We start from the raw sequence: 24457 nt of genomic DNA, 5'->3' as shown, positions 1-24457 counted from the left end.
GACTCTGCGATCTGCCAGTCCAGATGGGATTAGAAATCACTGTCACGTATGAAACGTCTGGCTCTCAATGAAATTATCTGTGAGGGGCAGCTTTATAAAGACACTTTCCACAGAAATAGGAGAGGAGTAGAAAAGGGGCTGTATGTAACTGTACAGCTGAGATCAAATTCAATTAGAGCTGAGAGTTTGCAGCATTTTCAGTGAACTCTTTCCCTCAGTGAGCACCACGTTGGTTGTTCAGCCTCTCCAACGCCAGTTTACTGACTGCTGTGGCCTGGTCACTCCTTGGCACCCGTTTTTAAAAGCAGAGGGTGGCACACAGCCGTGCTGATGCCACTGCAGCCACGTTTCCAAAGGAGGTGTGGCCGGTGAGTGACACACGGTGGCTGCAGGGCTGGCACACCCCGGGCTCGTGGTCCCCACGTGCAGTGACCCAGCAAAGCAGCAGCAGCGCTTTATCCCCTCAGCAAGGCCTCTGCTCCTGCAAAACCACTTGCTGCAGCCTCACCGTGCCTTTCTAGCTAATTGGCACAGAGAGAAGTAGTTAAATGTAACAGAAACCAGGGCTTCCAAAGGAAGATAACATTTTTGAAGGCATGATTTCTGTTGCTTTTTATTACCTTTACCTATGGTTTATTTGACAAGGGGTCAGAGAACAGATGCAGATGCTAAACCGGGTGGCTGAGTAAATGAAGTCAACTTCTACAGAAAAAAGCAGAAGGAAGTTAGAAGACATGAGTGAATTCACTTTAGTAGCCAAATGAGGTTTTGACTCACTGCTGACTCAAGTAAAATTCCAATTTAATACACCTCTAAAGCATAACCTCTTCTAGATAAAACAACAGTAATCCACTAACCAAATACACTCAGAAGAGAAAGGGAAATTCTGAGTAAGAGTACAAATATGAATCATTATTCTGATAATGTTTTTGTTATTATTTTTGCAGATGAATCCGAAAGCTCTTAGGACTCAATTAGGTTACCACAGCCAATAAAGACAAAAGGCATAAGCAAGGCAGATACTTTCTGCCTAGACACCATGGTGATGGGCACATTAGAAATGAGGTAGATTAGATAGATGAACTAGACAGACACATCTAACTGTCCTCCAGTGCACTCATTTGTTTGACAGCCTGGAAAATGCCAACATTCCTGGGATTAAATGAAAATAGAAAATTGTATTTTCACTGTAAAGTATACACAGAACTTTCCTATGTCAGATTCTCTTTGTTAAAATAAACCAGGGCCCAATCATGTCCTCCCAGAGTGACCCAAAGCACACTAAGATAAATGACACAGTAACCAAGGCACAACCAACTGAGAGCCCTTGGGCTGCTACCCTTGTAGCCAGGTTTTAGTGGAGTGATAATGACCTGCACACATGTTGGGACATTAATTTTCTCCTGAGCTCAACAGCACCAAATATCCTAAACTGCCCATCTTGCATTGCTGTCTTGATATTGTAATTTTTTTATCCATGGCTTCCAGCCACTTTTTTTTTTATTCTGTGGTGCTTTTTCCCCCACTTTCTTCAAGAAAGCAAGAGTAAATATCTCAGATGTAAAAAGTAAAGAACACTGAGTGGAGTGACTGTCCGCAGAGGCTGCTGGCCCAGCTCTGTGTCTGCGTGGTTTTGCCCCAGCTCTCAGAGCATCACAAGCACACAGTGACACACGGTTCACACTTGTGCCCACATTCCCTCCTTTCTCCCAGCGCCGGGATGTGTGCTCCATGCAGAGCCGGCTGTGTGTCCCATCCCGAGCCGGCTGTGTGTCCCATCCCGAGCCGGGATGTGTGCTCCATGCAGGGCCGGCTGTGTGCTCCATGCAGGGCCGGCTGTGTGCTCCATGCAGGGCCGGCTGTGTGCTCCATGCAGGGCGGGCTGTGTGCTCCATCCCGAGCCGGCTGTGTGCTCCATGCAGAGCCGGCTGTGTGCTCCATGCAGGGTCCCCTGTGTGCTCCATGCAGAGCCGGCTGTGTGCCCCATCCCGAGCTGGCTGTGTGCTCCACGCAGAGCCGGCTGTGTGCCCCATCCCGAGCTGGCTGTGTGCTCCATGCAGAGCCGGCTGTGTGCCCCATCCCGAGCTGGCTGTGTGCTCCATGCAGGGCAGGATGTGTGTTCCATGCAGGGCCGGCTGTGTGCTCCATGCAGAGCTGGCTGTGTGCTCCATCCTGAGCCGGCTGTGTGCTCCATGCAGGGCAGGATGTGTGTTCCATGCAGGGCCGGCTGTGTGCTCCATGCAGATCTGGCTGTGTCCCCATCCCGAGCCGGCTATGTGCTCCATCCCGAGCCGGCTGTGTGCCCCATCCCGAGCTGACTGTGTGCTCCATGCAGGGCCGGCTGTGTGCTCCATGCAGGGCCGGCTGTGTGCTCCATGCAGAGCCGGCTGTGTGCTCCATGCAGATCTGGCTGTGTGCTCCATGCAGGGCGGGATGTGTGCTCCATCCCGAGCCGGCTGTGTGCTCCATGCAGAGCCGGCTGTGTGCTCCATGCAGGGCCGGCTCTGTGCTCCATGCAGGGCGGGATGTGTGCTCCATGCAGGGCGGGATGTGTGCTCCATGCAGGGCCGGCCGTGTGCTCCATGCAGGGCCGGCCGTGTGCTCCATGCAGGGCCGGCTGTGTGTTCCATGCAGGGCCGGCTGTGTGCTCCATGCAGAGCCGGCTGTGTGCTCCATCCCGAGCCGGCTGTGTGCTCCATGCAGGGCCGGCTGTGTGCTCCATGCAGGGCCGGCCGTGTGCTCCATGCAGGGCCGGCCGTGTGCTCCATGCAGGGCCGGCCGTGTGCTCCATGCAGAGCCGGCTGTGTGCTCCATGCAGAGCCGGCTGTGTGCTCCATCCCGAGCCGGCTGTGTGCTCCATGCAGGGCCGGCTGTGTGCTCCATGCAGAGCCGGCTGTGTGCTCCATGCAGGGCGGGCTGTGTGCTCCATGCAGGGCCGGCTGTGTGCTCCATGCAGGGCCGGCTGTGTGCTCCATGCAGATCTGGCTGTGTCCCCATCCCGAGCCGGCTGTGTGCTCCATGCAGGGCCGGCTGTGTGCTCCATGCAGGGCGGGATGTGTGCTCCATGCAGGGCCGGCTGTGTGCTCCATGCAGGGCGGGATGTGTGCTCCATGCAGGGCCGGCTGTGTGCTCCATGCAGGGCCGGATGTGTGCTCCATGCAGGGCCGGCTGTGTGCCCCATCCCGAGCCGGCTGTGTGCTCCATGCAGGGCCGGCTGTGTGCCCCATCCCGAGCCGGCTGTGTCCCCATCCCGAGCTGGCTGTGTGCTCCATGCAGGGCCGGCTGTGTGCTCCATGCAGATCTGGCTGTGTCCCCATCCCGAGCCGGCTGTGTCCCCATCCCGAGCCGGCTGTGTCCCCATCCCGAGCCGGCTGTGGCAGCCTGGCAGGCTCCTGCCCCTGCCCGCCGCAGCTCTGACAGCCGAGCCCGGGGACCTGAGCCCGGGAGCTGAGCGCCATCCCGGAGCTGCCGGGGACAGCAGCATCCAGCTCCTGGTGACAGTTTTCCCCACACAACATCACAATCAGCCAAACACATTTGTAATCTACTGCAGCTGGTGTTTCTATAATTGATAGAGATATAAAAGCCCTTTTTGCTAAAGTTGTACTTTTGTATTTTTTTTTCCTTGGGGGAGTTGTGAGAAAGCAGCTACAAAAAGCAAGCCTTAAATCTCAGATAATGTAGCTCCCTTTAGAATCCCAATCTTAAAGCAAGTAGTTAGGAGTTTTAGCAGTGCAAAAAAAAAAAAAGGGAGCTAAAAACAAACATTTATTTTACTTGACGTAGCAAAACAGTGGATTAAAAAGTTAAATCAATGCACCGTCTGAATGGCTCCTGCTGTAGCTGCAATTTCAAATGAAATAAGAATGTTATAAAAACTCGCCCATATTAGGCACATTTGGAAATGTCTCCTTGTAACTGTTCTTTAAGTGTTCTGTCTATGAGCACTAACAGGTCACTGCACAGGAAATGCAAAAATATGTTACATTTTAATCAGGGCATATAAAACACTGTCTAGAATGTTACATTGCCCTTGGGAATCTGAAGTAAGTAGGGGAACTTTTACAAAGTCCAGGTCACTCTCCCCATTACATCACCGTTAAAAAAAAATATTATTAGGTTACATTACAGAGATGTCATGTATTAGAACTTTCCCAGTTGCAGGATGATGGCTTAAGAGATGCTTATTTCCTTGGAGAAACTCATAATCGCTCCCTTGTTCCCTGCTCATACTTTGTATATTGGAAATAGTGCATTTTAACTGAATCAAAATGTTTCCAAACAACTACAAAGAGGGAGGACTAATATAAAAATGGGACTGTTCGTATACTCACTGCAACAACAGATTTCAGCACTTTTACACTAACACACACACACAAATTGAAACTCTGCCTGGCTGTACCTCATAGGTGATAAAAAATGAAAGAAGAGACTTTAGCAGACATGTTTGGGAATGATTAAGGTAAAATGTCCCGAATCCAAACAAATGGAAACCCAGATGTTGATGGCATCATAACATTCCTCTGCCTTCCTGCAACTCTTTCTCCACATGATTTACATTTGTTTAACCCAAATCACAAGTTTGTAAAACCTTTAATAAGTTCACTGAAACAGCAAAAGAATAATGCAGGCATGACTGTTTTCTAGATTAACATTCTCAGGATTTTAGTTGTTTAATATATAAATGCTGGAAGTGACACAAACCAGTGCAATAACCTGGAGGCAACCTGCTCTGCTGAGCCCGATTTGAGTTTTGTCACTGACTTTCAGATACAAAGATCAGATTTATAGGAAAAAACTCCCACAGGGCAGCAAACGAAATAAAATAAAATAAACCCCTTGCTCTGAGTAAAGCTGAAGTGAGAGCCCCAGGGGCCCAGGGCAGGTACCCACACAGCGACCCAGGGACCAGCCCTCCACCATGGGCATGCTGAGGCAAGAGAGCAGCTCTCAGACTAACAAGCTTTGATCTGAACAGATATCTGTGGTTGAAACTCCTGGCAGGATCCTCTGTGCTGTCTCCGAGTGCTTTTGTACCACAGCCCCTGCCCGGAGTGCCCACGCCCCGCTCAGCCTGAGCCACCCCGGCCATGCCAGGCCTGGCGCCGGCACTGCCCACCCCCTGCCCACACACCGACACCTCCCAAATACAGCAAATATATCCAACACAGCAAACACATCATTGCCACACGTTCTGTACGGGGTCACCAACCTCTCCATGTGCTGCCTGAGCTCCTCCACGCTGCTGTTGGCTCTGCCATCCAAGGGCAGCCCTGAGCCTGCCTGGCATCATCTTCTCTTGGTTCCCGCACCAGCAATCGGAATTTTCCTCCTTTCCCTCGGGTTTTGTGCCTTTCCTGAGCTGCCTGTGCCGTGTCTGTGGATGGGATCTCCTCTCTGCCATTCAGCTGACATGGGGGGCACAGCTCTGGCCAGTTTTAAGGGGATTTTTTGACTTTTTCCCCTCAGAAGGAGGTCCCGCCTCAGGCGCGCCGGGCCTGCCCCTCAGGAGCCATGGCAGCCCCTCAGGCCGGCGCTGCCAGCCCAGCACGCCCGGCAGGATTTGTTCCCAGCCGGGCTGGATGGATTTCCCGCACACATCCCTCCTCTCTGTGAGCTGTGGATGAGTTCAGGCTTTGGGAGAGCTTTGGGAGCCACACGTGTGGAGCCATCCTGGATCCATCCAGGACTGATCGGGCAGGAGCTGCCGGACGTGCTCCCGGCACGAGCTCCCGGTCGCTATGGTGCTCTACACTGACCAGGCAATAAAGTCCTGCACACGAGTTTACTCCTGTTTTCTGCGGATATCTGATCATTTTATGCTCTCTTCCCCTACTTGTCCACATTCTGCTCCCTAAATTTCGGTGCTTCCTCCATCAAGGGCCTGGGTTCCAGCTGAACACAAACAAAACCTTTTCTTCATTCCCCTTCGACTGCCCGGACCCACCTCTGGCCCTGCAGCCACTGTCCCACTTATCCCCAGCTCAAATGTTTTTTAAGGGAATGTAATTGAAAAAGAGAAACCCAGAACAGAGCATGTGTGGTGGGGATGGCACGCTGGAGAATGCTGTGTCACCTTCTAAAAATTCTTTGGCAACAGCAACTTTTAGGCTTTATAAGTCAGACAAATTTGGGTGGATTTTCTCAGGGAAAGCAGAAGATGTCTCTGAAAAATGTTCACGTCACTGCCAGAAAGCTCAGTGGTCCCACAGCTTTGAAATAAACCCTGATGAATGTCTTCTAATTTTTTGCCAAATAACATCCTACCCTAAATTACAGGAAGAACGTTTTAAGAAAGAAAACACTGATTTTAATAATGGAAATGGTTGCTTCGAGCAGCTCAGAACTGGAAACATTAGAACCAGTAGAAATCAAACTTCTCAGCAGGAAACCCCAAACAATCTGGACTATAAGAACTGCTGAGCCCGTAATACAGAAGTTATTGCAGCCGGGTCCTGGGCTATCCTGTGCTCCCACATCCACACAACACTGCTCTCAAAGACCATGCTGGTTTCCTGTTCTTTCCAAGATTTTTCCTATTTTCCCCCCCTTTTTACTATCACACATCTGAACTTTTACCACATTCAAAGCCAGGAAGGTGAAGATGCTGAGCCCTGGGCACCAGTCTTGGCTACTTATCCTGCCCCATCCACTGCACCTTGCCTGTCCAGTGTGAACAACCCAGATGGAGAAAGAGCTCATCGGCCAAAAAACAAAACAAAAAAATCTGTCATTCCAACCACAGGAAAGGCTGATGACTTGTGCTGTCATATTTGAGCTGTTTTTTTCACATGCAGAAGTAAAACAATAACCAGGCAAGGCTAAAAATCCCAGGTCTGAGTCCCTGATTCAGTCAGAGCAGCCCTTGGCCATAAATTTCAGCACTGACTTAAAAATTGATAGAAACTCTTTTTTAATCATCAAGTATTCAGCTGCTCATTACTGATATATGCTTTAATGATGTGCCCTTAAATTCTGGTCTGGTTTTAAAAATACAGTTTCCTCAAATTCCATACCAAATCCAGGCCCTGTAATTTTGTTCTGCTGCTTTTTCCTTTCTAAGGCCTGCTTGAAACACAAAATTTAAAGAGTTTGCTCTGCCAGGTGACGTTTTGTTAGCTTTTGACAAGAGAAAATATTTAATCCCCTAATTTTTTTTTCCTGCTCTGAATATTAGTTTAATTGTCACAAATAATTAAACGCTTATGAGTAAGAGACATCTTCAGACATTTTGACAATACGTATTAAGAGACACTTTAAGGCAAATCTGCACAGATCGGCTTTTATTTGTTATGCTAAACGATGATGCATCCTGATTGCATTTGTTCCTTATTTGTGTGTGCAACAGGAGACGTACTGGGAATGATCTGTAAGGAATAAAATGACAGTATTTGACAGGCTAGGAAATGTCTGGGCAAGGATACAGGGGAAGGAACCCTGAGAGGGCATTGTTTATGGAGGGGCAATGGGGAGAGACACTCCCTTCAATCTAAGGCAATGAAAGGCGCCAACAACTAAATTACGGTTAATAACAGTAAGAAATAAACATAAATTACGTATACAAGGCTCAAGCTCAAGGACTTGGGACCACTGAAAATATATATTATTATATCAATTATCAACGAGAGACAAATTCCCATCCTGGGCATTTGCACACGAACTCTAATAACCTACTATTCAGAAATAGAGGCAAGCATTAATTTCCACATGAAAAGGAGCCATGGGAGAGCTTCCCAAGTCCCCAGCTCTGGAGAAGAAAGCCCTACCTGGTGATTCAGCACCTCTGCAAGAGAGGGTAGCAGGTGGTCTCCCAGGTAAGGCAGATCAGCCCCACATTACCTAAGATTTATTCAGAGTTCCTGTCAATATAATGGCTGAAACAACCATTGCTGAAAGGTAATATGGTGTGAAAATAAACATAAACAATCCTTAATGAATCCAGAGGCTATTACCTGCACCATATTTCCTCTATAGGCAATACATACGTCTCCAATCTAGGGAAACCACACAGAAGTGCCCTTGATCGAGGCCCAGTTCCAGTTAACACAAGAGAGGGAACTGAGGCAGGTCCAAGGGGATCTGGTGCTAAAGGCTTTTGAAAATTCAGGTCTCTCTTTAGCTGCCCATGTAAGGATTTAGACCCCAGGACTGGGAGCTGAGCCTCAAGCCCTATCACCAGAGAATTCCAGCCACCGCTGGCAGTCTGGGTGGAGCAAAATGTGCATGGCCTGTTGAGCTGCAATTCCACCAGGTTTCACATATTTCTCAGGGCAATGCTTTATAGACAGTCACATCCAGCTCTGCCAAAGAAATGCAGAACAGTTTATGGGAAGAAAAGTAACAGGAACCAAATTCTCTGGTCCTGAAACTTAGCACTGACCAAAAACTGGAATGTAAAAAACTTGATTACTCTGTCTAAAACTCTTGCCTAGTGAAGCTTCCTTGGCTTTTAGAATTAACAGAGCTCTGCTTCCTCAAACCATGAGCCCTCCTGTTTCTGGGAGCTCCTGGCCATGAGCAAAGTGCCTCTTCCACCACCACAGGGAATTGCACAGGAGGGACAAAACTGCATTTCCACCTTCCCCAGGGTCCCAGCTGGGCTGTTCCCTCCTCTCCCTCAGCACAGACCAGGGGATGCCTCGAGCTTCCAGCCCAGATTTCCCTCCTGGAAATGCTCTGATGACAGAAATGTGACCTAGTACCACGAGCAGGGAGTTGGGAGCAAATGCTGTTTGACCTTGAGCAAATCAGGTAAAACCTCCCGGGTTCAATTCTCCAGGAAATATTCCACATCACTGGGGTTATTCTGAGGAGAACTCCATGGAAGAAAGGTGCTAAGTGTGAAGAAATATTGCTGCACTGCCTAACAAAGGACACAAACACCAGCAGGATCCACACAGCTAATCAAAAGCACTGCAAAGCTTTTAATTTTTTTAGCATTTAATGCTACAGATGATCAATATAACTACTTAGCTTCTTTCTCCTTTCCCGTGTTAATTTAATGCCACTTGTACTGTGCTTATGTATGTTTCGACACGGCTGAAAAACACATAAGAAAATAATTTTGGTAGACCAGTACAGCAGCTGGCACAAGGTTGTGTTTCTTCGATACAAAACATAAAATCATGAAAGACCCAGCGCTTTCCTGTGAAGCCCACTTACCCTGCGGGAAGCAAACGAGCTCTTCCTATATGTACAAAGAAAATTGCAGACCTTATAAATCGTGCTGGCGATTCGCTGTCCAGTTCACACAGAAAATTATTTATATGTGGAAAATTCCAAGTAAAATCTTTCTATGAAAAATAGAAATTACTTCTGTCTGAGTGCGGGGTGGGTGATAGAAATAAGGTTGTTGTCTGCACACGCCAAACCTCACCAATGTGCAGATTTTCATTCCGATCTCCTCTAAGCAGAGTTTCACTAGGGAAAAAAATATCTGAGCTATCAAGGTATTCTGGAGAATTTAATTATTTTCATTAAAAACAAGAACTGTAAGCTGCTCCTTTTTTCAATAGAAATTCTGCTCCAATTCCACATAAACAGACCCAATATCACTTCAGCGGAGTTGCTTTGGGAATATGTAACAGCCTTTTTTAAGTTATGAAAGCAATATTGAATGAGATTTACTACAATTTAAGATAAGTGGGTCTTAATTTTATATGAACAGAGAGACTTAAAAAGCAGGCAGGAAGAGTTCCAATTATATTGTGCTGGAATATTAGGCCCTGTGCAAAATTGCCCCTTTTCTGTTTTACATGCATAAAAACAAGCACAACAGGCTTTTCAATTAAATGAGTCTTTTGAGAGAGATGCAGGAAGAGCCAGCGAGCTCCTTAAAACTTTATTGTTTTTTATCTCTGTCAGGTGGGGCTGTGAGTTAAAAATGACCTGTTCTTTGCAGCACACAGTGCTTCCTGTTAGCTTTTTCTTCCTGTTTCACCCATCAATTTGAAAGGTTTCCCGAAATGGGAATGCAAGGCTTGATCTGGATTAGTTTTCCCTATATCGTGCTTTTCCACAGCCATCCAGAGCTCAGGATGTTTCCCAGAGTCTCTTTAGCATTGGGAGTAACTTTAATGAGCCTCAGTATCATTAGAGGAAAGCAGTTTACAGAACACAGGGAGAAAAGACACAGAAAGGAATAAGATACAGCTCTAATAGATACAAGCCATGGAGATGAAAGAACCAAGTCAGCATCTCATTTGCATTAATACAATAAAAATACAGCATTAATGTTGCTAGTTGTAAATTTTTTTTCAATAAAGTTCAGCCTGATTATATCTGGGAAAAAGGTAGGCTGTGCATTCCTCGTAGTATTTATCCTATAAAGAGCAGTTACTGCCTATTAACTTTCCAGATTTAATTGCCACTAAAAACAACCTCCAGGAAACTTCAATTGGAAGTCACTCCTCAAGAACCGATGGTCTGGGCTCTCAGAACTGCTTTGTTTATGGCAACACAAAGCCAGAGCTCCAATGCACACAGCTCCACTCCATCATTACCTTCAGTATTTTGTTTACTGATATTATGTGTGTGTACATCTATAATTATACACCCAGACACACACACCAGTTCATCACCAGAATCAGGCAAAAGCAACGCTGCCAACCTTGTTTATACAAAAAGCACAAAGCCCAACCTCAAAAATCATGAGACTGGCTGAAAACGATGGGAAGTTAAAAAGAGTCACTTTGAGAATCAAGGCGTTTTTCTCCTGCATAAGAACTTCCAGCCTGCTTGTTTTCATGTTCCTCTCCAGAGCAAGCAGTTTGAAATAAATTTCTTTTTAAAATGCATATTGGACACTTGCATAATCATGATCAGACTCCAGGATCTGGAGGTTTAAAGAAAATAAACCCGAACAAAGCATCTTCAGGGGACAGCACTCCTAACAGCACAGCTCTGACATTTGGGCAAAGACTGGTGCAGTAATCAAAAACTGCTCTAACACTCAAAGCTCTCCAGGTGCATCCCTCTCCCAGACAGGCACTTTTCTCCCCTCCTTGCAGGTATGGATGTGTGCACGCCTGAAAAGGATCCATTTCTCAGACATTCAGGACTGTTTGTTCTATTTAACTGTGGAATTTTACCAATACTTGGGACCAGCAGGCACTGCACGTTAGAAACTCTGTATTTTTCACAATCAGATCCTGTCATTTTGAAGCTATTGTGCCTTTCTTTTTCCTAGGGCAAATGGGGGGAAACATTTCTTTTAGGGAAACAAAGATTCTCTTCATTTTTCTAAATGAAACACTTAATGCAACACTTAGATCAGAAGACCAGTTTTTCCACTTCTTTCTTTTTTGCCTGAGAAAGCTCACAAGGTAATGGATGAAAAGCCAGCAACAGTTAAAGAGGGATGTGTAAATCTAATGGGAAACACTGTGCTTCTGTGATGCTTTTCTCCTTGAAACCTTAAAAAATACACGGTTTGCTGTCAAGGTACTTCTGAGTTGCAGAAGCCGTTATTATAACCCGGTAAAAATTACTCTGTGCCAACAGCCTCAAGTGAGAAGCCACCTTAATGAGAAATAACTGCTTTTAGCCCCTGAAAGCACATGGAACTTTCAGGCTTTGGATTTGCAACCCCATTTTCAGGCGTTTTCTGGAGAGCTGCTGCCCCTGTGCACAACATGAACACCGTGCCTTAAAAAAGGTTTTATTAAAAGCCCAGCTCCTCTCCTGGAACCCAGAACCAGTGCTCAGTAATTAACACAGAGCATGGAAATGAGCCTGGGGAGGGAAGTTGGAAGCAAGCAGAATATCTCAGTCATGCAGCCTTCAGGAAAGAATAGCCTGCAAGCGTTAGGAACAGAAGTTCCAAGCAGAACTGTCCCTGGATTTAAGGCTTAATGGAAGACTCTGCTCCCTCTTTCTGCTTCTCCAGGAACATGTACACTGAATTTTGTAGCTGAACAGCCCAGCCTTACACAGACAGTCCTTCCACAGGCCAGTCACCCACTGGAGCAAAGTGCTGAGTAAGAGCTGCTGAACTGGGCCCGCTCTCATGTAAATGATTGTAATTAAACAGGTAATGAAAAATCCCTGCTCTTGCATGAATGAAATGGAAGATTTCAGCTTGGACTCTAATGTGGTTCCACTTGGCTCCTGTATCAGACTGGGAGACAAATAAAAATGTCTCTGTGCTTGCGTGTGCACGCTTTGGAGGTAAGACTTCACAAATATTTTCATTTTGCAGAGAAGAGGGAAAAACAAAAGCTTATTCTAGCAGCAAAATCTGTAGGATCCCCCCTTTTTAAGGCAGATTGTGGCCTTAAATACATCCCAACCCGAGAGGCATTAAAAAGAATTTGAATAATTTTACTTTTCCTTTGCTAATAATACGTCATCCAGAGGAAGAACCAGGCCTTATTCTCCCCTCCACCAGCTGACATGATATTTTTTTTACATTTGAGCTCTTAAGATCTGCACAATAGCTTAACACAATAAGTGTTTAGCCTCTGGTTCCAACTGTAATTGATAGAGTACAGTTCCATTCCCTGTGCTGCTGCTAAGTTGGGAATTGCAGCCACAGCAACTGACAGCTTTTTTCTCTCCGCGAGTCTGGAGTTGCTCTCTGGGAGTGATGTCCTCATCGGGATGGGAAGGAAATGACTGCAGAAAAGCTCACCCTGGCCCTGAGCTACCGAGGGACCCCAGGGACCTCTGCTAGGGGAAACAGCTCCTTGAGGTGGGTGCTGATAGCGAGAGCAAAAACCAGGAGGAGAAAGCTCTGGGAGGAAATCTCCAGAATCCTGCCGGTTTGGAGAAAACGGGCTTCCCAGGGAGCACGGAGGAGGGAGAGCATTCATGCACTGGAATTTCTGACATGCTTTCAAAAGGGCTGGAAAATTGGGTGATTTGCTGATGGAAATGTCTTTTGTTTCCCAGTCACAGGGGCTGAACTCTGGGTGCGCCCCACTCTTCAGGTAGTGGGGATAGACCGGGCTTGGATAAATGAGGGGGAAATTAAAAAAGGGAAACAGCCACTAAAATGAACGTGATTTCAAATTGTCCTGATCAGGCCTGAGTTCTGACATGGGAAAAAAAAAAATTCCGAGCAGCTTTGGGCTTTGGAGCCGACTGCAGAATTTAACGCAGATGGCGACTAATTTTGGTGCCTCTTTAGTTGCAAAAGTACCTATTTTGGAATATATTTAATTAACTGGGATTTAAAGGCTCCTCTTGTTTGTGAACACCTTGGCTTTTTTGTCATCTGTCAGCGTGGTGATGTGCACTGTAAGTGAAGGGTTCTGAGGCATGAACTGTTTAGGTGGTTTTGATGTGCAGTTGCTTTTCTGGAGGATGTTGAAACAAAACACTGCTGCCATTTCCACAGTTTCATTCAGCACTGCCTCCTTGGAATCTGCTTCCATTGCCCCAGTTATAAAGGATACAAATAATCCTGAGCAGCCACCGTGCCCCTGGTTACATTTATGGAGATATCTCGCTGCCTTTCGCCACAGAAATACACAGAGCAAGCCTTGCTGGTCATTTGCTCTGCTCTCTGCACAAGCAGAATTTCTAAATATGATCCTGGTTTAAATAACCTTTCCCACTAAGGTGCAAGCTGCAGCTTTAAAGAACTCCCTGCTCACCATCTTCTGCTTGCTGCCCTACGAGGACTCCTCCAAAACAAACCTGTGTTATTCTACAGCTCCAATAAACAGAATAAATGTGCCTGAGACCTGTTTCTGCTGTACTTCTCCCCAGCTTTGGTTCTTAGCTAGTCTGCTGGGGCTGAGAGAGAAAGAAAAGAAGAAATATGAAATTTCACCCGCAAAGGGCGATAAGTCCAGACTCCTCTTTGCAGGCTTTAAAAAAGCAAACTACCAATGCATGATCACAAAATAAAATATGCACATTTAAACAAGCTGCAGGGGAAAGGAGAGTTTAATCCAGAGAAATTGTGTTTGAAAGCTGTTTCATACCCCTAGGAATAAAATCTGAATGGCAATTCTGCTTTGCTTCCCCCCTTCTGTTAATGTATTACCATTTGTTACGGAATCGTTGGGAGACTTTTGCCCCAGACGTGGCTGCGTTTGGCTGAAGGATGGAGGAGTTTGTGGGCCTGAGCCTGTCCCTGCTCCCGGGAGCAGCCAGAACTCAGGGATGCTCCCAGGGGAGCGGGGTTTGACTCGCACCTGAGCAAGGACCGGCCCCGCTTTAGAGCCCTTTGTGATGCGCTTGGTGAGAGCCCCACCACAAACGGGTTTAAACTGATTATTGCAAACGCAGGTCCCATCCTAAAGCAGGCACCGATGGGAAGAGCTGCGACTCTCTGCCTCAAGAACTATCGACTTGGAAACCACGCTCTCAAAAAGCAGGGATGATTCAGAAAAGACTCGGCCCTGCAAAGATCAAAATGCCTTTGACATCGTTTCGGTGTTGATGTGAAATAAAGCGGCTCTAAAAGTGTAACCGGAGAGCAGAAATCCCCATCATCACACATAAATAGTGCCCCATTTATCCAATTACACTCCCTTGTTTCATTACAATGGTCTGCAATATATTTCTTAGGAATACAAGGCTTAAAATTAATAATAGAAAAGGACAAAATTGCCACGTATATTTCTCTAGATAGATTTTCATCTAACAGCAGGACTTCACTTCTGATTCACTCGCTGGTTCCCTCTAACCTTTACATTATTCATTAATCAAACTCGAAACCTGCTTTCAAAGTCAGTGCATGGCAGTAATTATTTACAGTTGTGCATAGTATTTAATTTTAAGCAATGACAAAAGCAGGCATGTCCAGAATCATAAGGCTTATCATTTTTCTTCCCTTGGAGGTGAACTATCTGAAGAAACTAAAAGTTGCAAACTTCTCTTCAATATCTCTGCTGCCATCAAGACAAAATGCAGTGCAACTGATACCTTTGAACGTGTTCAACTAAAAATAAATAAAAGTGAAAATTAAGTAATATATAATGTATTAACTCCTTTAAATAAAAGGACTAAGGAGCTTTGCTATCAGCCTTGATGAGAGATTCATTTCTTATTGCACAGTCTGCCTCCTGTCACTTTGAGGTATTTTTTACCATACAAAACAGAACCTCAGTATTATCCCTGAAAATGAAAGTCAGTTTTAAGAACTATATACAACAGGCACGTCTGCTCTTTGAAACTCCCCCCTACCCCCCACAAACACACAAATACAACTTCAAAGCAGGAGAACTATTGCAAATGTATAAACCTACTTCAAATAGTTCTGCTGGCTGAAACTGGACTGCATTTGCAGGATTTTGCTCACCTGAAACAACATTGATCTGAGGAGAAATCTAATCAAAGAAATGCACCGCTGAAGAGCAATGCACATTTTATAATGAGAATGAGAAAGGAGAGATCTAATTGTGGTCATACGAGTTTCTCCCTTGTCTTTAGGATCTTAAAAAAGCTGTAGGATCCTGGATAAAAACATCTCTTACTGTATCTCAGCAGGGAAACCCCAGGAAACAACAGCACGGGCTTTGCTCGCAGAAATTTACTTACTGTATCCTATGTTTCTAAAAAAGAACACCGTGCCCCTGCCACGAAAAGGTACTACACACATTCCGAGTGAAAATTCTACTTTGAAACCCAAATAAAATGAAGCCTCATACTCCTGACAGAGAGAAAAAAGAAGCAGTTCTAGCCCTGTCACCGTGCCGATCAGCATCCCTGAAAAAACAGCTATTTATTTATCCTGCAAGTTGGAAATGGGAATGCCTTATTCAGATCAAACCTCTTGGTGAAGAAAATAATAATAGCGACTCTCATAGCAGAGTTCTCCTGAATACATATATATATATATATATATATATATAAATATGAGTATTTCTAGCGGAACTGGTATTTATGGCGATCACCATAAATTTGGGACCTTTTCCTGCCAGGAATGCCAAGCCTGCATAGGTGCATTCACTGGGCACGTCCCAAAAGCTCCTGCCTGCAGCCCATTGTCCCACACCCACAGAAACGCAGCCAAATCCGGGAGTTGATAAAAGTTCTGCGTGTCCCAGTTCCTGTGGGGTGACATCTCCCCCTGCGTGGGTCCCCAGCACTACTTCACAAAGTTTATTCAAGTGTGCCTCTAAACTTGCCCGTGCATTTTGTCCCACATCTGCTGTGCTACAGCCAGGAGAAATTCACAAGGGCGAGGGGAAAAATTGAAAGTGAAGACATCAGATATGAGTTTTCTTTAAAGAACTGATCTGAGGAAGGACACAAAGGGAAAAAAGAAGGGAAAAAACCCGCCTGCATTAAAAGCCAAACAAGATAATAATTGTGCATGTCTGGCTAAGAGAATCTAGAGGGCAAGCCTTACGTCATTGGCACTTGGGTTACCATGGTGAGTGATTTATTGATATATATCAAGAATGAATAGATCAAAGGCAGCAAGATGACAGGTGATCAATCAAATGTCAAATCAAAGCTGGCAATCAACTGGAAAGCTGATTTTTCAGTGGGTGGGTCTGGCAGAAGAAAAATGAACTTCCATATTGCGCTTCCCAGAAACAAAACCCCACCACACTATTAAAAAAAAATAAAAAGCAATTAAGGAGCCTGAAAGAAAACTCTTTGAAAAGATTTACTATACAGACCCACTCGTCTGTTTCTTTTTTTTGGCCCCCAAAAGAAAAAGAACACCCTACAACGACAAACAAAACACTTCCAAAGTTGCAAACTATTTTCTTCTGTTAAAGAAAAAATAAAATAATAAATTGCAAAACCACTTGGCATGTGCAAATACATAAACTCGGCTACGAAACAAAAGAAGGATTTGATTTGAAAACGTGGATTGTCTTCTAACAGTCAGAACGTTTCATTTTATTTCCTGTTGCAATTTTCACCACTGATGATCAAAGGCTGAACTTCCCCACCGGGTTCATCAGCAGAGAGAGTCCCTGTACTATTTCAGGCACACACAGCGCTCGCACACACACCCGGCCAGAGCTGGCACCAGAAATACGGCGAAATAAAAGATTAAACACCCCGACCCACTTCGCAAAACACACGGATCCAAAGCGAAAGCCGCCGGGAGGGGGGGAAACCAGAAAGGAAAATAAATATATATATATAAAAATAAATGTATCGTAAAGAGAGAAGCGAAGGGAAGCCTGACTGCTTTCGGTTCGGCCAGGGGAAGGGGCAGGGGGAGAAGGGAGAGGGAAGAAAGTTGGGGGGAAAGTTTGGGCAGGGCAGCGGCAGCGGGGAGCGGCGGCGGCGAGCCGGGGAGCGGCGGAGGGCAGCGCGCAGCCCGCGGCTGAGCGAAACCTTGGCAGCAGGGAATGCAGCTGGCTCCACGGACCTACGGAGGGAAAGGGAGGGGGAGGGGGATAAATAAATAAAGATCCAGCCCGGAAAAGCGAGGGTGACCCTAAATAATAATAAAGATGGGGGGTAGGAGTGGAAGGAGTGGAGAGACAGAGGCTGTGTAAGTGGATGGCTTCTCCTTACCTGCAGCCCGTTTGGGTGCTTGCTGTTTCCTCCTTGGCATCGCTCTACTTTCTCCAATCTCACTTCTGTCCCCAGATCCGAGAGCCCTGAGACGCTCCTGAGCCGTGTTCCTCTGCCTCTCAGCTGCTTCCCCAGCACCCCCCTCAAGCCTCCCCTGCCCCCCTCCTTTCCACTTCACTGATAGGAACCTGTTTGGTTTTTATTTTATTTTAGAGATCTAGGTTTCTTTCTTTCTCTCTCTCTCTCTCTCTCTCCCTTTTTTTTTTTTTTTTTTTTTTTTGGTTGGCTTTTTTTTTTTTTTTTTCCTTTTTTTTTTTTTAACTGTTGCAACACTTGCTTTGCTTTGATTCAAACATCCAAGCTCAGGAGCGAATGAAAGGCGCCCGCAGCGCCAGAGGAAAACGGCAATAAATAAATAACAAAATAGATCTGTATATATTAAAAAGGCAGCTCTGGAGAGACCGCGGGGCCGGCTGCTTCCTCCCTTCCCTGTCCTGTCCTCCTCCTCCTCCTGGCAGAGCCGTATGGCGGAGCGGTGCCCGTGTGTGCGTGTGCGTGTGTGTGCCGCAGGTTCCGCGCTGTCAGATGCCCGGCAGTGAGTGATGTGCGAGCGGACAGCGCGGCTCGGGAGGGAGCAAACGTGGGAGCCGCGCTCACACGCGCGCACACGCGGCCCCCGTGCGCGGGCACACGCGCGGGCACGCGCGCGGGCACACGCACACACACACGCGCGCACACCGCGCACACACACACACACGCGCGCGCGCGCACAGGCAGGGCGAGGCGATGCCAGCGAGCATCGATCCGCCGAGCAAACTGAACATTAACAAACTCCTCCTCCGGCAGCCGATGACAGCGGGAGATTTACTCCGCCAGCCGGGCGGCACAGCCGCTCATTAAAGAGACAGGGCGCCCGCACCGCGGGGACAGCGCTGCCCGCTTGGCGGGGACACCCCCTCCTCACACCCCACCGCCGAGCGGGGACACCCCCTCCTCACATCCCACCGCCGAGCGGGGACACCCCCTCCTCACATCCCACCGCCAAGCGGGGACACCCCCTCCTCACATCCCACCGCCAAGCGGGGACACCCCCTCCTCACATCCCACCGCTAAGCGGGGACACCCCCTCCTCACACCCCACCGCCAAGCGGGGACACCCCCTCCTCACATCCCACCGCCAAGCGGGGACACCCCCTCCTCACATCCCACCGCTAAGCGGGGACATCCCCTCCTCACACCCCACCGCCAAGCGGGGACACCCCCTCCTTACACCCCACCGCCGAGCGGGGACACCCCCTCCTCACACCCCCTTCCCACGCGGGGACACCCCCTCCTCACACCGCTCCCCACTCGGGGACACCCCCTCCTCATATCCCACCGCCAAGCGGGGACACCCCCTCCTCACACCGCCTCGCCAAGCGGGGACACCCCCTCTCCAAACCCCTTCCCCACCCGGGGACACCCCCTCCTCACACCCCACCGCCGAGCGGGGACACCCCCTCCTCACACCGCTCCCCACGCGGGGACACCCCCTCTCCAAACCCCTTTCCCAAGTGGGGACACCCCCGTGCGGGACCATCCCCTCCACATGCGGAACCTTCCCCTGCACACGCGGGACCACCCCCACTGCGGGGCCGTCCCCTCCCCACTCGGGACCACTCTCCCATCCCACGCGGGATCAGCCCCGGCCCCGCAGGACGCGATCGGTCCCGCAGGATGATATCGCCCCCGGCCCCGCAGGATGCGCTTCCCAAGGGAGGGCGCTGCGGGCAGCCGGGGCCGGGCCGGCAGCGCCCTCCGCGCGTTCCGCCCGGCACGGGGCGGCTCCAAGGGAAAGGAGGGATTTGCAGCGATGATCCCGCAGGACGGGCGGGTGCGCTCCTGCCGCGGGCTGCCCGCGGCTGCCGGGTCACCGGGGCGCTCCTCGGGTGTGCCCGGGGCTGGGGACCGGGGCGTGGGACCGGGGATGCTCCCTCAGGTGTGCCCGGGGCTGGGGACCGGGGATGCTCCCTCAGGTGTGCCTGGGGCTGGGGACCGGGGCGTGGGACCGGGGATGCTCCCCCAGGTGCTCTGTCCCACCTGTGGGTATCCCGGGGCTGTGACCAGGTCCCTTCCCTGCCCAGGGTGTCACTCTGAACCCTGAGGTGTCCCAGCCGTAGGAACATGAAGGGATCAAAGAGCTGGACATCAAAGTTCGGTGAAGTTTGGGTGAAACCCCTCTGCTCCCCGAATTTCCCCTGGCACCTGGATTTAGGGAGAGTCAGGTACATCCATCAGGTGCTGCTGCACCCTCATGGGAGCCCAAATCTGTGTCCCCCCAACAGAGCAGAGTTTGTCACCGTTCCAGAGCCCCACCAAAGCCCCAGGCCGAGGAGGGGCAGGTGGCACTGGAGCTTTGCACGATGTTGGTCCCTAAGACACACAGAAACAACTTCCCCTGCCCCGGTTATTCTTTCAGCTTTAGGATTTTTTGTGTGTGTTTTTTATTTTGGTTTGTTTTTTTGTTTGTTTGTTTGTTTGTTTGTTTGTTTGTTTGTTTTGGGATTTTTTTTCCCCCTAGCTGCTATGAACACCTTGAGGGTTTAAATGTGATTTGGGGTGGAAAGGATGGACTAATTTCTCCGTATTCAACTATAACTTGTACAAGACCTCCTGAAAGTGGCTTTTCTGATACTCTGTATCTTAAACCAAGAGGTTGCTGAAGAACTGCCCTTTTTTTTTTTTTTTCCTTTTTTTTTCTTCTTTTGGCATTTGGCTCTTTCTAATGAAGCTGTTGAGTTTAACAGGAATAACTTGCATCCCTCTCAAATAGAATCTCTGTTACAAAGCACCAGCAAGAGCCCTGTGTTGTCACCGGTGTCACTGGGCCATCTGCAAGGCACAGGCCTGCAGCCCCCCAGGTGACCTTTGTATTTAGCAGCCCAACACCAGAGTGAGTTTATGAAATGCCCCCCAAACTGATTTCACTGAAATTATTTGATAGCCTCCCCTGTACGAGCTCCGGCAATTTTTATATGCAATAGCAAAGTATTTATTGGTGCAAGCAAATGCTTAGTTTGAAAGATAAAATAGGATATCACTGCTATAAAATACTCATTTTTCCACTTCTGCCTGGCATAACTCACCCGGGAGCGAACGGCTCTGCTTGCCTCGGTGGGAATTGCGGGGATCTCTGGTACCTGTGTGCAGCACGTGTAAAACCCTGCTGGTGCACACGGGGATTTCTGCTTTGTCTCAGCCCAGGCAGGTGTAAGCACAGGGCCAGGAGGGGCCGCGGCAGTGGGACAATTATCCCTGCCCTGAGGGGAAATGACACACGATAAACGCAGCCTGCACCTGCATCAGGGAGTTCAGCACAGGGTGGCAAACTGGGATTTTCTTTTCACCTTTCTGTGTCTTGATTTGAGATTTTGAACCTTCACCTTCTGCACGCTGGTTCCCAAGTCAGGGCAGTGCAGACACCTCTGGCTGGTTCTCTGTTCCCTCTCCTCCCTGGCTGCACAGAGAGGTGCTGCACCTCCGATGGATCGTTTATTTTGAAGGATTGTGCATTAAATGCTGTTTAACGCTGTGGTGTTTTAGTCAGATCTCCCGAACCATGGGGCACAATGCGAGTTTTGGGACACGAGGGGTGGCAAACCACAGGGTGCCCTCCTGTTTTAACTCTGTTTTAACCTCCCCGTGTGCTGCTCCTGTGCCAGCTGCAGAGCCGGGAGCCCTGGCTGGGGCAGGGCAGCAGCTCAATGCTCTGGGATCAGAGGAGCAGCGATTGTTCCCCGGAGTCGTGGCCCCAACCCAGACCTATGGGGATGGGGTTTGTATCTGCAGCCTCCACACGAGGTGAGAAAGTCCCTGTTTGAAATGGTTACCGCGTGGGGAAAGGGGCATCAGGAAGATGGACTTGTGAGAGGAGCAGCAGTGAGACTGCACCCTATCCGCGGTGATAAATGGGAGCATTAACACGGCTTGCAGGAGAGGAACCCTACAGATTTATGGCTTCCTGTCTCCACCAGCAGATGCCATTATGGCTGACAGAACAGAATGCCTTTCAAGAGGGGACTGCGCCGGGGTTGTGAAGAAGAGGGAAAAAAAAGCAAGAAGAGTTTGGTGTCCATTTTTATCCACTGGTCAGAATTGGCTGCTAGGTTTGAATAGAGCTGGAACTACACAGCGTCCGTGTGCTCCCCGCTCCTGTTATCTGTAACAAAGTTGGTGAAGGTCATTTAGCATCTCTTTTAGCACAGGAAGAACCCATAATATTTACTGAAAGCATTTTTGCACTCTTGAAAATTAGAGATAATAAAGTGAACAGATAGCACTGGAGGCTTCCTTGGCTTATCCAACGGAATAATCTCGATGGGTGCTTAATGTTTACTTTGGAAATGCAGCAAATGATTCTGAAGCTATATTGAATTTTATCTATTTTTATTACATTGCAGAATAATATTTCTCTTTCCTGACAAAATGTTATGACCAGTAATAGCAATGGCAGTTATGCATGTTCAAAAAAGAGTAATCAAATCTCATGCTTCAGGGCATGAGCTGAGTTCCCCACTGGGATCCAGAAGGAATTTTTTCCCCCAAATATAGCAATATACAATCAAGTAGGTATGTTCTTAGAGGATTTTCAATTTCTTGGTTAAGTGCAGATTACATGGAGCAGCAGTGCGACCTGGGATTGTGGAAATCCTCTCTCGCTGTAGTTTTGGGCTGGTTTGGGTCCGATTTTTCAGCCTAATGTGTGTGATTTGTTGTGCCTTACAGGAAAGTTTACAGCCACTTCTGCGCACAATAAAGGGCCAAACGCTCTTTGTGTCCCTGGCTCTGATAACAGTTCCCATCCTGTAGTCACAACAAGCTCAGTTGGGTGACTCCAAGCCTTTTATCTTACTTATTTTTTCTGTCTGTCTTTCTTCCAGTGACTGTTCTGCTGATAATTAAACGTGGGGATTTTTTTCTTTCCTTCCTTTTTTTCCCCTCTAGAAGTTTTATATATATGTAGGTACACAACTCCTGTTGAATGAAATTCACAGTGTTGGTGATCCCGTTCACACTTTTCTTACCACTTTAGAGAACGAAAAAGTGGAAATTCTGACTAGTCCAGCAGACAAAGAATGGGTTAGAAATATTTGATTTAGTAAATAAATTAAAAAATCAGTATTGCCAGTTAATGGCCTTCTCAGCCTCAGTGCTTACTTTATTCTTTTTAGAATTATTGGAGGAAAATTATTTTAAAAAGGATTTGGGTTACAAAGATTTTGAAAGAATCAACTTGAGGACAGACTGAGGATTCTCTAGAGAAAACAGAGAACCCTGTAGGTCTGTGGCAGTCCCTGCCTAGGAACAGCTTTAACTGTGCTCATTCCATCGAGGCACATTTGACCAACACGATGCAGATATAACAACTCCTCTGGGCAACTTCTTCCAGTGGCTTTACCATAGAAAAAATTATTGGAAAGCTGTTTCTTTTTGGGGCCTCCTCAAATAAAATGGAGAACACTTTCTTCCCTTCCTTTTTGAGGCAGTTTTTAACATCTTTGCAGATGTGTGACCCCCACTCCCCAAACCACCCCCACTTCTTCAGCCACCCCTCGCACATCACACACCCTGGCCCTCATTCCCTGCTCCGTGGCTGGACAGCAGATGATCGGAGCTGCAGCACCCAAACCTGGCTGCTGGTCTGAGTTCTCCCCCTCGCCAGCAGCCAGTGGGATTCCTCCACATGTCTAACACATGACAGTGCTGTCTGCATGTCCCGCTTTGCCACCCGCCCTTTCTGCAGCAGCATGACACCGTTGACTCACGGGGCGCCTCTGATTCACTGCAGCCCCAGCTGCTTCCCTGCAGAACTGCTTCGTAATCACTTGTCCCCATCCTATATTTGAGCAGTTGATTATGCATCAGTGACAACTTTGCACTGATTCATCTTGAATTGCATCCTATTTTTTTCCGAGTGTTCCTGCAATTTGTCAGGCTCGTTCTGGATTACAATGCTGCCTCCAAAGGCTGCTGCCGTCCCCCCTGGCTCGGTACCATCTGCAGATCTGCTGCTCAATATTTGCTGTTCCACCTCCTGAGACATTAATGAAAGTCCTGGATATTGCCAGGCCCAGGACACACTCCAGACATTATTCCAGCCTGACAATGGGCCGTGAGGGGATAATTCTGGAGTGTGATTTTCCTACCTCTTCCAAGGCCCTGCAACTTATCTGGAGCACGTGTCACCCAGGGGACAGGGACAGGACAAGGGAAACAGCCTCAAGCTGTGCCAGGGCAGGCTCAGGCTGGACATCAGCAGGAATTTCTCCATGGAGAGGGTGGCCAGGCCTTGGAAGGAGCTGCCCAGGGAGGTTTGGGGTGCCCATCCCTGGAGGTTTCTGGAATGTGGCACTCAGTGCTCTGGGCTGGTGACAAGGTGGCGATCAGTCACAGCCTGGACTGGATGGTCCTGGAGCTCTGTTCTGGAATCTGTTTGGCCTCCACAAGATTTCAGGGATGGCCACTGGGAGTCCTGAGATTCTTCTCGGACCTGTTCCATGTCCTGACCTTTTCTCTGTGCTTTCTAAGTGCTCTCAAAGCTCTCCTCCTCCCGCAGCCTCACCCTCCTGTGACGCTGGCCCAGATTATTTTTGCAATCTGATCACAGCTGATTCCCGGAGAGAAGATCAAAGTAAAAAAGGCTTTCTTAGGGTGAGCAGTCAGAAACTTTCTCCCTTTGCTGAGTGACAGATGTAATCTTTTCCTGCACAGAGGAGGCACTTACCAAACACTTTCTCCTTCTTCTGTTCCTTTGGGTTGGATCTCACGTGGTGACTTTCTCTCTTATTCTTTCCTTGTGTGTTCATGGTCACTGTGAGGAAGTCAGATAAGTTTTTGCTGCACTTTTTGGACATTTAGAGAATACTCATTAGTTTATAGAATACATACTGAGGATTTTGCTTTTGTAGGAATGTTCCTTGCCGTGCTGTAGAATCCTCCCTTTCCCCACAGAGGGGTGGCACAGCAGATCTGGGGCAGA

The 24457-nt window shown here is 48.0% G+C and overlaps 1 protein-coding gene across 6 annotated transcripts in view; it reads right to left on the bottom strand.

Annotated features, from left to right (window-relative positions):
- The window catches only part of TSHZ2 (teashirt zinc finger homeobox 2), a 214502-nt gene extending 196019 nt beyond the window's left edge, over nt 1-18483 (bottom strand). For all 6 annotated transcript variants that reach the window (XR_010081182.1, XR_010081180.1, XR_010081181.1 and 3 more), the window contains exon 1: nt 17440-18483. Coding sequence is in view for 2 of the 6 variants with exons in the window: in XM_063404190.1 (XP_063260260.1) it covers nt 17440-17479 (40 nt within the window). In the remaining 4 variants the exon portion in view is untranslated. The remainder of the gene's footprint in view (nt 1-17439) is intronic.
- Nucleotides 18484-24457: the final 5974 nt, after the last annotated feature.

The sequence above is a fragment of the Prinia subflava genome, chromosome 8 (genome assembly GCF_021018805.1).
Source record: "Prinia subflava isolate CZ2003 ecotype Zambia chromosome 8, Cam_Psub_1.2, whole genome shotgun sequence".
Classification (NCBI taxonomy): Eukaryota; Metazoa; Chordata; class Aves; order Passeriformes; family Cisticolidae; genus Prinia; species Prinia subflava.
This window is presented reverse-complemented; position numbering and strand designations above follow the sequence as displayed.